At 57.2% G+C, this 12,588-nt stretch overlaps 1 protein-coding gene across 1 annotated transcript in view; it reads left to right on the top strand.

Moving 5' to 3' along the window:
- DNAJC11 (DnaJ heat shock protein family (Hsp40) member C11) overlaps positions 1–12,588 on the top strand; it is a 43,046-nt gene that overhangs the window by 25,401 nt on the left and 5,057 nt on the right. The window contains exons 4-10 of the mRNA XM_058674679.1: positions 986–1,087; positions 2,356–2,484; positions 3,144–3,266; positions 3,990–4,063; positions 5,824–6,013; positions 6,463–6,548; positions 6,717–6,833. Coding sequence (XP_058530662.1) covers positions 986–1,087; positions 2,356–2,484; positions 3,144–3,266; positions 3,990–4,063; positions 5,824–6,013; positions 6,463–6,548; positions 6,717–6,833 — 821 coding nt within the window. The remainder of the gene's footprint in view (positions 1–985; positions 1,088–2,355; positions 2,485–3,143; positions 3,267–3,989; positions 4,064–5,823; positions 6,014–6,462; positions 6,549–6,716; positions 6,834–12,588) is intronic.

The raw sequence follows: 12,588 nt of genomic DNA, 5'->3' as shown, positions 1-12,588 counted from the left end.
GCCCAGAGCCTCTTCCAGGTCTCCCATATGGGTGCAGGGTCCCAAGGCTTTGGGCCGTCCTCGACTGCTTTCCCAGCCCACGAACAGGGGGCTGGATGGGAAGTGGAGCTGCCGGGATTAGAACCAGTGCCCATATGGGATCCCGGCGCCTTCAAGGTGAGGACTTTAGCCGCTAGGCCATCGCACCAGGCCCAAATCGCATTTCTATAAAAACACACACACAGTGTGCAAGCACATACATGCTTGTGCTCAGAGGACTGTAGAATAAGAATTAAATACTGACCTGTGAGCAGTGTCTGTTTTTAACAATGATTCTTCAGCTTGAGGTTTCCAAGGAACTTTCTCACATTGCCCAACTTCGGGTTCCAGGAGCTGCATCTCAGGACGCCCTGTGTCTCCCGCTGACACGGGGATTATGTCCATGGCCCTTTCTGCCCCGCACAGCTCATGACAGGTCGTGACGGGAGAGGGGAGCCTCGGGTGGATCCTCGGGTGGAGCCCGCAGCTGCTGGCAGGCCCCGCAGGCCCCGGGGTCGCTCCTGCCTTGTACTTGTTTCCACCTCTGCACTCACGCCTAGCCCCCACGTGCTTTTCGTGACAGGGTGGCGCGGCCCTTAGCCTTACCTGGCCTGCCGTCAGTCACACAGCGACGGTCTGGGCCGGCCGAGGGGGTGAGAGCTTCCTGCCTCTCTCACTCACTAGTTGTCTGGGACTGATCAGAAAATATGAACTCAGATTTAAACTGACTAAGATTCCTGTGACCTCGGAAAAGTTACTAAAATAAAAGGTGTTTCAGTCTGTGGAGCTGAAGGACGCACAGGGAGTGGGTATCCTCACCTGTCCTGGTCCCTACTGTCGCCTCAGGTGCTGGAAGACAGCACAGCCAGCCCAGGCACCCCGTGGACACCCAGCCCAGTGTTGTGGTCCTGGAGTGCGTTTTCCCTGCAGCCTGGGTCCTCAGCTATCTGCTTGATTCTGCCCACAGGTCGTGGAAAGGAGGAGGGCTCCAGCGGAAATTAGGGAGGAGTTTGAACGGCTCCAGAGAGAGCGGGAGGAGAGGCGGCTGCAGCAGCGCACCAACCCCAAGGTAAGCCAGCCGGGTGTGCTGTGCACAGGGTCCCAGCAGCAGGTCCGGCACCTCTGGGTGCTCCTGGGCCGGCAGAGTAACAGCCAACAGGATCGGGAGAGGTCGCGTTTACTCACTGCGTCCCAGAGAGGCGTGCTTCTGAAGACAGCTCGCCAGTTGCTGTTGGCAGAGCTGCTACTCCGACCCGGAGCGAGCTTTCTGAGCTCTTCAGGAATGGCAGTACCAGGCAGACGCAGCCAGCGCTCGAAGGCCTTCTCCGCCGGCTCTGCTGCCCCAGCCCTCAACGCTGCAGTTGAGGACGGTTGAGAAGTGGTTGCTTAAAAATGTTCTTACTACTCTTAGAATTTTTATTTATTTTCCTTTTGTTTTGGAAGGTAGAGAGACAGACTTCCCACACTGGTTCATTCCCCAAATGCCTGCTGTGGCCGACAGGGACCAGGCTGAGGCCAGTCCTACCCCTGTGTGACACGAGCCCAGCTGTTTGAGCTGTCACCTGCTCCTTCACAGGGTGTGTTAGCAGGAAGCTGGAGTCGGGAGTGAACAGGACTCCAGTCCGGCATTCCAAGTGGAGTGCAGGTGTGTCCATCGATACAGCAGCCACTGTGCCAGAGACCCACCTGGGCTGCTTCTTAATATCCAGATCTCCTGGGCCTGGTACAGTAGCCTAGTGGCTAAAGTGCCTGCATTGCACATGCCTAGGGACCCTGCACGCATGTGGGAGACCCGGAGGAGGAAGCTCCTGGCTCCTGGCTTCTGATCCGCTCAGCTCCGGCTGTTGAGGCTACTTGGGGAGTGAACCAGTGGACTGAAAGTCTTTCTCTTTGTATCTGCTTCTCTCTGTAAATTGGTTTTCCAGTAAAGATAAATGAATGAATCTGTTTCTGCTCTGTGGCTTTACCTACTACGCCGCAGCATCAAACCTGAAGTCAGTGTTTTTTTTTTTTTAAGATTTATTTTATTTTTGATGGAAAGGCAGATTTTACACATTCATGCACCCTGTTTGGTCTCTGAAAATCCAGCTGCATTGGTCTTGTCTGAGTCTTGACCTTGACCCATCATCCCTCTGCAAGCCTGCAGACAGGGTCTCCCGCTCTAGGCAGCGCCGTCCAGCCCTGGAGGTGCGTGGCACTCTGCCATCGTGGTTGGAATTGTGGCATTCATGCTGGGTGGAGAAGCCAGGCCCCGGGCTGCGGAGCTGGTCCCGTTACACGGGCCGGCTGCCTCGCACAGATAGCTGCCCCATGCTGACCGGCCGCTCCTCTGCCCAGGGAACCATCAGTGTTGGAGTGGACGCCACGGACCTTTTCGACCGCTATGATGAGGAATACGAGGATGTGTCTGGAAGCGGATTCCCTCAGATCGAAATTAACAAAATGCACATATCCCAGTCCATCGAGGTGAGCACAGAAATGTCTTGGCGCGGGCACAGCAGCCTCTCGCAGCTTCTCTCACCTCCGTGAAATGATGCCCGTGATGCCTGGCAAAGAACACTGATCACAGTGCACAAGGGCACTCAGGCCCGTCTCAGCTCTCTGAAAGTGTTCATGGTCTCAGGGAAGTCAGAGCCCAAGGTCCCAGTGGGTGGTGCACTGAGACAGTAGCCCAGCGTGCCCAGCCCCCGGGAGCGAGGGACCGTCGCCTTCTGCCCACGATGTGGACATGGCCATTGGCATGCTGCACCAACAGGAACTTGCCGCCTCCTCGAGCTGCCAGACGCAGTTCCTGGGCCAAAACAGGATGCCATGCTGCAGAGCCAGTGGTGGGCAAGGCTGGTGCATTCGCTGTGCAGCCCCATTGCCACTGGCATGCTGAGACTGCAGCACTTGGCCCCATCCTTGGGGGTGTTTCAAACCTACCCATTCAGGCCTTTTCAGAAGGTTGCCCTCTTGGCATAACTCAGGAAGGGGAAGCACCGGTGGTGCACCTGACCCCATGACCTCACCCGTGGCGTCGCCTGCACATTGGGCCTCACTGGGTGTGCACCTGTTCATTTGGCTTCTGTCCGTGGCATCTCTGATGCTGAAGCTCATGTGTTACCAGCAGGTTTGTTTCCTAGGCACCCTTGACAACAACAGATACAGCCATCCTCTCGGGAAGCCTCTCAACCCAGAACGGGAACGGAGGGGGCTCCATTAACTTCGCGCTCCGGCGAGTCACGTCCGCCAAGGGCTGGGGAGAGGTAAGACTCCAGAGGCTGTGCTGTCCTGTTCGTTCAAAGCCTGCTTGGGGAACTTGCCCTCTACAAGCTAGCCCCCCAGATGCCCCAGGGGCCACGTCATTTGGGTAACAGGGTTATGAAGGTCAGACTTGCAGAAGTTGACCCGGCAGGAAATCGTGTCTGCCAGCTGAGGAGTCCTGGCATTCTGCTAAACAGCCTAAGGTGAGAAAGAGAGGGGATTGCCTTTGAGAAACCTGGCTTCTTCTGGAATGCACAGCATCCACTTGTTTGAGCCAGCACCTGCGGGCCAGTCCCTCCTCCTGCACTACTCAGGCCCCTGTGCACAGATCTCAGGTCAAGCAGGTTGGGCTCCATCACATTAAACTGGACAGTCCCCTTGCTAGTGAGTGGAGCAGCCAGAGCAGCCGTGACTCCAGGCCATGCGTGTGTGGGCCTGCCCGTGGGGGTGCCATCCCCAGCCACCGGGGAGCCCCCAGTGGAGTGTGAGGACACAGATGGCATTGGCTGTCCAGGCACTCTACGGGGCCTGGGTCAGCCTGTTTGGATGCCCTTTCTGAAAGCTGGGCTGTGGGTGTGGCCAGCAGACGGGTTCACCTGGCTGGGCTGAGCCTGAGGTGGGAGGTGCAGCCCCATCGTGTTGGAGCCCTGGTAGGACTTCCAGTCCGCGATCTGGGTTACCACCGAGAAGGAAACATTAATTAATACTTTCTGTTTTTCAAACAGTTGGAATTTGGAGCTGGAGACCTCCAGGGACCGTTATTTGGTCTCAAGCTGTTCCGTAACCTCACACCGAGATGGTAAATAGGGGAGGAGCCCTTGAGCGGTCGAGGTTGGTTTTGTCCAGAGCCTGTGTTCCTTGTAGTCGGTCACTTGGAGTTGCCTTGTCTGTCCTGCGGGCTTACCAGGCACACCCTGCAGATGCGGGAGTGGCTGCAAGGGGCATTTGTTACTGCTTGGAGATGGGGGTAAGGGGGGTGCCAGCTGTGCTCCTGGCCCGTGAGGGTGGTGAGACGACACAGGGAGGCCTTCACAGGAAGCCTGGGCAGGACTGTCTGAAGTACCAGGGTCATATCTGGCCCCAGAGAGAGCGTGGGTCGCCGGGGGATCCTGGGACTCCCCCATGCCGAAGCTGAAGCAACCCCGGCTTTCCTCCGCACACGGCAGGGCAGGGGAGTCTGAGCAGACAGTACTGAGCGGAACACAAAGGCAGCCCTGGGCGGAGTGAGCTGATGAGGTGCAGTGTGCACACCTGGCGATGGGCTGTTGCGCTCATGGCCTGAGCCTTGGCCACCGGGAGGCTGTCCTGGCCTCAGGACCAGGGAGCACAGGCCAGGTGGACAGAAGAATGAGGGGCCAGAGCTGTGCTTCCAGCCAGGGCATTGGCGCCGGGTCAGTGGCGTCCTGATCCTGCCTGCTGCCGCCGCCAAGGCTGGCCCGGAGCTGGGTGCACACCTGCCAGGAGGAGCTTGGGGGTTTGTGAGGATCCGGCAAGTCGGCGGCACGTCATTGAGGAAGACCTTAGGGCTGTTGGGCTCTGGTTGAGCTTCAGAGTGGCCACCGAGCAGTCCCCCAGGCTCAAGGCAGGCAGGTCCTGGCCCTCTGCAGGTGTGTTCAGTACCCAGTGCCTGTGGGGCTCCTAGCCGCGGGAGTGCTTCTTGGCTCCCAGAGCAGGGGTCTGCCTTGCTGGTCCCCACACCAAACACTGTTTCTCACTCTGGACAATGCTGTCTCTTCCTTCCACTGGGTTCTTGGGAAAGCTGACATTCTGGTCCCTCGTCCCTGCTCACTCCCGTGGCCCCGTGACTGAAGCAGGAGCTGGTGGGAGTTCCCCTGTGTGACTGAGTCACTCATGAGCTGCGGCCCTTTGGCCTCTTAGCCATGGAAGCTCTTGGGAGCGAGTGAGGCAGTGATGACGGAGAGAATGACCATATTTGTTGTTATTTTTAGAGTAAAAGGTTCACTTCTGAAGTGATGTGGAAGTGTAAGACTAAATATCGGCCATTTAGTGATTGCTGGAATTGTTAACTTAGCTTCCCTTTCTCGGCACGGCCATGGCTCTGTTACGGCAATGCCCACTTGTAACCAGAAGGTGGCACTCCTTCCCTTGCTCAGACAGTTGGCAGCGGCAGCCTTTCCAGTAGCTTCAGCCGGGGGCTCCCATCAGAAGCCCCTGGGCACTGAGGCCTGTCGCAGCCAGAAGCTCTGTAACTGGGAGTGGGCTGTGCTCGGTGGTGCTCTGATTTCTGCGCATACAGAATCTTTAGCCCTCCCAGCCCCTGCCTAGGAAGTCAGGATGCCTGGGGCAGGAGCAGTGTTGGTGGACTGGGCCGCCCTTTGTGCAGGTCTTGGGTGGTTCCAGCCACAGAGCCTCTGTCACAGCAAGATGGGAGTGCGATCGCCATGGGGAGCTCTGGAAGGGGATCCCCACACCCTGCTCCTGAGTGGGTGAGCCCTGGCCCGCAGTCTCTGCTGGTCGGGGGCCAGCATGGGGAGCAGAAGTGCCCAAGGAGGCTGAGGACAGAGGTCACCCGTGACCGTTTTTGTGTCCCCTCTGCAGCTTTGTGACGACAAACTGTGCTCTGCAGTTCTCATCCAGAGGAATCCGGCCTGGCCTTACCACCGTGCTCGCCCGGAACCTGGACAAGAACACTGTGGGCTACCTGCAGTGGCGCTGGGGCCTCCAGTCGGCCATGAACACGAGCATTGTCCGGGACACCAAGACCAGCCACTTCACCGTGGCCCTGCAGGTGAACCCAGGGAGCTGTCGCCTTGAGGGCCTCAAGCAAAGTCGGGGGCAGCCACAAGGCCGAGTCACACGCAGGGGTCCCAAGGGTGCCCGGGGAGTAGGTGAGGCTGAGCAGGAACTGGTCCAGGACAGGCCAGAGGGGAAGGAGCCCCTGGCTGCCACCAGCGGCTACCACCTAGGAACACAGGCTTTACGCCACTGAGTTGAGGTTTTCAGGAGAAAGCACAGTATCGCAGTTTTAAACCCAGCCATAGACAGAATAGTGATGTTTCTGTCTGACCGGCCACTCAGACGTCATGAAGGGATTTAGGGCTGTCCTGGCCACTGGTGCACTGCCATCCTGCGGTGGCCGGCTCATGTCCTGTGCCATGAAGGCCAGCACACAGAGCTGCCCAGCAGCTAATGGGGGTCGTGGGCCAGCTGTGCAGTGTCTGCCTCTTGTCTCTGCAGCTGGGCATCCCTCACTCGTTTGCACTGATCAGCTACCAGCACAAATTCCAGGATGACGACCAGACACGCGTGAAAGGCTCCCTCAAGTAAGTAGCACCCACTCATGGGATGCCCGTGCCTGGCGTTGGCAAGGACCAGGGCTCCCGAGACCTGAGTCACTGTGTGCCTGGGAGCAGTGGCTGGGCACGTGCCTCTGCCACAGGGGGGCACCGGTGCTGACCAGCCTCACAACCGTTGTTGCTCCACACTCCCAGGGCCGGCTTCTTCGGGACAGTGGTGGAGTACGGAGCCGAGAGGAAGATCTCCAGGCACAGCGTCCTGGGCGCTGCCGTGAGCATCGGAGTGCCCCAGGGCGTTTCCCTCAAAGTCAAGTAAGGAGGGCTCGGGTGAGCGGGCGGGCAGGAGGGCTGACTACCACTCCCCTGGGCCCTGACTGTGAAGTGTGGGGTGTGGGTGCAAAGGGCTGAATGCTCTCGCGCTGTCCCTGGGCACTGCCCAGCTCTGTCCAGTCCTGGCCCCTCCACAGCAGTGCCCGGGCTGCAGTTCCACCGCTCACCGGGCAGCTCGGCAGGGCACACGCCCTCTGCGTGCTGTCTGTCTCCGGACCCTCCTCTGCAGCCGCTGCCCTTCAGTGTGTTTCTGAAGTCACACCTTCCGGCTTCTCCAGACTTGGCCAGAAACAGCCTTGCTTGTCTTCAGAGGGTGCGCCCCTCCCGTGGCCCCCAGCCTGCACTCCAGCCCCTCTAGTGGTGCGGGTCTCCCAGGTGCCCAGGAGGCAGCGCTGTGGGCACAGGTCTCCTCCGTGAGGACTTCCTCAGGGCTGCCAACCCCTTCTGGCACCCAGGCCCCACCCCGCGCCTGCCGCCTGGGCCGCTGCTGCGCCTGCCCTTCGTTCCCCCAAGAGTCACACCCACAGGTAGCCACCACAGCAGGAGCTGTTTGGAGTGTCTGTATGGAACCTGCACCCATCATTAGTCCCTAAACTATACAGTGTACTAACTATCTACATAGCACTATACTCTAGTAGATGTTTTCTTAGATTTATTTTTGTTTGAAAGACTGAATAACAGAGAGGTAGCTCATCTGCCCTTTGGTTCCCTCCCAAGTGACTCACCATCACAGCGGTCTCAGGCCACACCGGGAGCCAGCAGCTGCATCCAGGTCTCCCACGTTGGGAAGGGGGCCCAAGCTCTGGAGCCATCGTGTGCCGCCTGGCTGCCGGCGGCATGGGGTGAGGACGCAGTTGGAGCAGGTGTTTGGGCCTGCAGTGAAGGCGCAAAGTAGGACACCCATGTCTGGTACCAGAATGCCTGGGCTCCTGTCCGGCTCTCTGCGAATGTGTACCCTGGTGGGCAGTGAGTGACCGCTCCGTGCCTACGCCGGGCAGACCTGCTGGGGGTGCTGCTCTTGGCTTCACCCAGCTGCGGCTGCTCAGGCCTTTCCCCACGGGAGACCTGTCTGTCGGCCTGGCTCTCTCCTGCCTTTCAAACTGAAAAAAAGAAAAGCCCTACAGGAAGGTGTGGGGGCTGTATGCACCTGCCACACATCTGTGAGGAACTTGAGCATCTTCAGAATTTGGTGTCAGCAGTGGCTCGGGAACCAGTGTCCAGGACCTCTCTCCATCCTCAGCACCAGTGTCCAGATCAGAGCCCCAGACCCTCCGCTGCTGGCGACATGTGCTGTGCTCCCAAGCTCTTTCCCATCCTGGAACACAGGTGCTCTGGCCTGAACCTGGGGTGCCAGTGTGAACACCCTTTTTTTTTTTTATTGGAAAGGCAGATATACAGAGAGGAAAGACAGAGAGGAAGATCTTCCATCTGATGATTCACTCCCCAAGTGACCACAAAGGATGGCCGGAGCTGAGCCGATCCAAAGCCAGGAGCCTCTTCCAGGCCCCCTGTGTGGGTGCAGGGTCCCAAGGCTTTGGGCCATCCTTGACAGCTTTCCCAGACCACAAGCAGGGAGCTGGATGGAAAGGAGGGCCTCCAGGATTAGAACCGGTGCCCATATGGGATTCCAGCACATTCAAGGTGAGAACTTTTAGCCACTAGACCAGCAGGCCAGACCCCGTGAGCACCCTTCTACCCATGCTGAGCCAGCTGTGCACTGGTCAGCCTGGGTCTGCCCTGAAGGCTTGAGCCTATTGTCCCAACTCAGCACAAGCCCTTCTGCAGGTGTCTCCAGCAAAGCTGGTCTCCTGTGCACCTTGGCAGTCTGTTCCTCACAAGCAGGGAAGGCCTTTTAAAATGGCACCTCCTGTCCGTCAGGGCCAAGATGGGAGGGCTGAGGGCTCGGGGACCTCGGCATCTGCAAGGCCTTCGTGCGTTACGTTACAGCAGCATTGGCCCTCACCCCAACCCCAGACACCTGCACCCGTGTCCAGGGGCCAGCCTGACTTCAGCATCTCGGCTTCCAGTCCAGCCTCCTGAGGATGCATCCTCACGGGCCACTGGTGACGGCTCACGTACGGGCCACTGGTGACGGTTCACGTACGGGCCCCTGGCTCCAGGTGAGAGACAAGAAGGAGTTCCAATTTCTTGCCTTGGGCCGTGCCTAGACTTGGCAGCTGTGGGCAGTTGGGCATGAACCAGCAGATGGAAGATAATTCTCTGTCTTTTGCTCTGCCTTTCAAATAATTGAAAATAAGAGTTTTTTTAAAAAAAGAAAGAATCCCTCCACCCTGGGGCCGTCTGTCGGCCTCCGAGCAGTCCTGGGGCACGCTGTACCCTCTTTACTTCCAGCGTGGCATTTGCTGTTCTTTGCCTTCCCCGTTCTCTGCTCCAACCCAGTGCCTCATCGAGGCAGCCCTGTTCCCGCCACGGCAAGGCCCCTGCGACACCCAGCTCGTCAGAAGGAAGCTTTCCTTGGGCTGTGTAATTCTCACTGTGCTGGAGCCTAGAACGCTGCGTGTAAGAGTTAGCGAGAGCTTCGTGGCCACTTCCTCTGACAAGGCCTGGCCACGAGGCACAGTGCTCGGTCTCAACTGGGCCGCACAACGCACCCTGTCTGCCCAGCCAGGAAGTGGCACTTCTCTGGGTAAAGAGTTCACTGCATCTATTTTTTTTTTTTTAAGATGTATTTGTTTCTACTTGGAAGGCACAGTTACAGAAGGGGAAGAGAACAGAGAGGGCTCTTCCACCTGCTGGTTCACTCCTCCGATGTCCACAATGGCGAGCTGGGTGGTCCAAAGCCAGGAGCCAGGAACTGCTTGCGGGTCTCCCACATGGATGCAGAGCCCTAGGCACCTGAGCCATTTTCCACTGCTTTCCCAGACACATTTGCAAGGATTTGGGTGGGCAGTAGAGCAGCTAGGATTTGAACTGGGCCCCACATGGGATGCTGGTACCACAGGGAGGAAGCTTTACGCACATGCCCCTGTACCAGCCCCTGGATTTTCTGTTGTAACTGAATTGTCCAGATGAATTGGCACATAAGCCAAAGTTTCAACAAAAACTTAACCTTGCTAACTTTATGTTTATTTTCTGTTTCACTCATTTTATGTCAGATGCAGATTTACAGAGTTAGGGCAGGCAGAGCGAGATCTTCCATCCTTTGCTTTGCTCCCCAGCTGGCCACAAGGGCCTGCGCTGAGCCGATCTAAATCCTTGAACCAGGGACTTCTGGCTCTCCCACTTGGGTACAGGGGTCGGAGGATTTAAGCCATCCCCCACTGCCTTCTCGGGCCATAGACAGTGAGCTGGACCAGCAGTGCAACAGCCAAGACAAACTGGTGCCCGTCTGGGGTGTCTGAGCAGGTGGAAGGTGAGTGTACAGGCTGCGCCTCCCCACGTTGAGGCCTTTGATCTTCATATATCTGGAAGACAGAGGTATGTGCGCTGGTTTACTCCCCGTGTGCTTGCAGCAGCCAGGGCCAGGCCAAAGCAAGGAGCCTGGAACTCGGGCTCTCCGTGTGCCTTGGAGCCGTCACTGTTTCTCAGGGTCAGAAGCAGAGCAGGGACTGGGACCCAAGCCCTCTATGTGGGTTGCCGGCATCCCTGCAGTGCCTGGTAAGTCATGGAACAAAAGACAGGAAGGAAAATACTGAGTGAAAAATCTTACATCCTGGTTCTTGAATGGCCAGAGACCCAGATCTGTGAGCCAGCTCCTACTGCCTTCTCGGGCTCATCGGCAGGGAGCTGGATTAGAAGTGCAGCAACAGGCCCGGCGCCATGGCCTAGCAGCTAAAGTCCTCACCTTGCATGTGCCAGGATCCCATATGGGCACCGGTTCTAATCCTGGCAGCCCCACTTCCCATCCAGCTCCCTGCCTGTGGCCTGGGAAAGCAGTCAAGGACGGCCCAAAGCCTTGGGACCCTGCACCCGTGTGGGAGACCTGAAAGAAGCTCTTGGCTGTTGCAGCCACTTGGAAGTGAATCAGCAGATGGAAGATCTTACTGTCTCTCGTCTGTATATCTTCCTTTCCAAAAAAATTTTAAAAATCAACAAATCGTGTTTAAAATAGAGGGTGCACCGGCAGTGTCTCGGCCCACTCTGCCACCACAGCGGCTCGTGGCAGTGATCTCGGTCCTGTTTTCCTCCTTTGTCCTAATTGTGGTTTCACTTTGCTCCTTTTTTTCTTTCCTGGTTTGTTTTTTGTTTTTGTTTTAGATTTATTTTTATTGGAAAGTCAGATATACAGAGAGAAGGAGAGACAAAGAGAAAGAGAGAGAGATCTTCCATCCTCTGATTCACTCCCAACACGGTCACAATGGCCAGAGCTGAGGCCATCCAAAGCCAGGAGTGTCTTCCGGATCTCCCACGCGGGTGCAGGGTCCCAAGGTTTGGGCCATCCTTGACTGCTTTCCCAGGCCACAGGCAGGGAGCTGGATGGGAAGTGGGGCTGCCAGGATTAGAACCAGTGCCCATACGGGATCCCGGCGCACGCATGCAAGAACTTTAGCCACTAGGCTGCCACGCCAGGCCTCCTCTGGTTTTTTAAGGTCAAATAGCAGATAATCAGGCCTAGTGCAATAACATAATGGTTAAGGTCCTCACCTTGAATGCACCAGGATCCCGTATGGGCACTGGTTCTAATCCTGGCAGCTCCACTTCCCATCCAGCTCCCTGCTTGTGGCCTGGGAAAGCAGTCAAGGAAGGCCCAAAGCCTTGGGACCCTGCACCTGTGTGGGAGACCCTGAAGAGGCTCCTGGCTCCTGGCTTCGGATTGGCTCAGCTCCGGCCGTTGCACTCACTTGGGGAGTGAAACATCGGACGGAAGATCTTCCTCTCTGTCTCTCCTCCTCTCTGTGCATCTGCCTTTCCTATAAAAATAAATAAATCCTTTTAAAAAAAATCAGATAATGTATTTTTAAGTTGCACATTTTGCTTCAAGTACTGTTTTCCTCCATCCCGTAAGATTGGTTAGTTGATTGATCTGTTTATTTGAAAGATTGCAAAAAGGTCTTCCATCTGCTGGCTCACTCCCCGGACAGGCGCAATACTTCACGCTGCTCTCCTGCTGGCTCGCAGGGACACCACTCCATTGCTTCTCAGGAGCATCAGCAGGACGCTGGCTCGGACCAGCACCCGAAGGGTGCAGTGTCACTACGCTGTGATGCCAGCCACAGCCGAGATCTGTCTGCCCCAGGTCGCTCTGCAGCCCTCTTAGCTCATGTTGAGCCACAGCCAGGAGCCCAGCATGGGCATCAGGCCTCTGACACGGATGGCATGCGTCTTGGGACCAGCTGCCTGGCCCATGGATTTGGGTTCATTATGGTTTTGCTCTTGTTAAGTTCCATCTGTTTCTAATTTCCTTTTGCTATACTGCCTAATTTCTGACTGTCTGGACTTTGGATCAGAGGATATACTCTGCGATTCTGATCCCAAGTATATCAAAACTTGGTTCATGACCCGGAGTGTCACTGGAATTGGTAATGTGCCACATGCTGAGCAGAGCGCCTGGTCCCTGCTTGCTGGCGGGGAGCCAGATCCAGGCGCTGGTGGTGATGCCCGCTGGGCACCAGCAGCTGCTCAGGAGCCTATGGGCCACCATCTCGGGGTGATGCCTGCTGGTGGTGGTGCCTGCTGGCGGTGATGCCCGCTGATGGTGGTGCCCAATGGCAGTGATGCCCACTGGTGGTGATGCCCACTGGGCACTGGCAGCCGCTCAGTAGCCTCCAGGCCACCA

The sequence above is a fragment of the Ochotona princeps genome, chromosome 2 (assembly GCF_030435755.1).
Source record: "Ochotona princeps isolate mOchPri1 chromosome 2, mOchPri1.hap1, whole genome shotgun sequence".
NCBI lineage: Eukaryota > Metazoa > Chordata > Mammalia > Lagomorpha > Ochotonidae > Ochotona > Ochotona princeps.
Note: the sequence above shows the minus strand (reverse complement) of the source record. Positions and strands in the feature narration are given on the sequence as shown.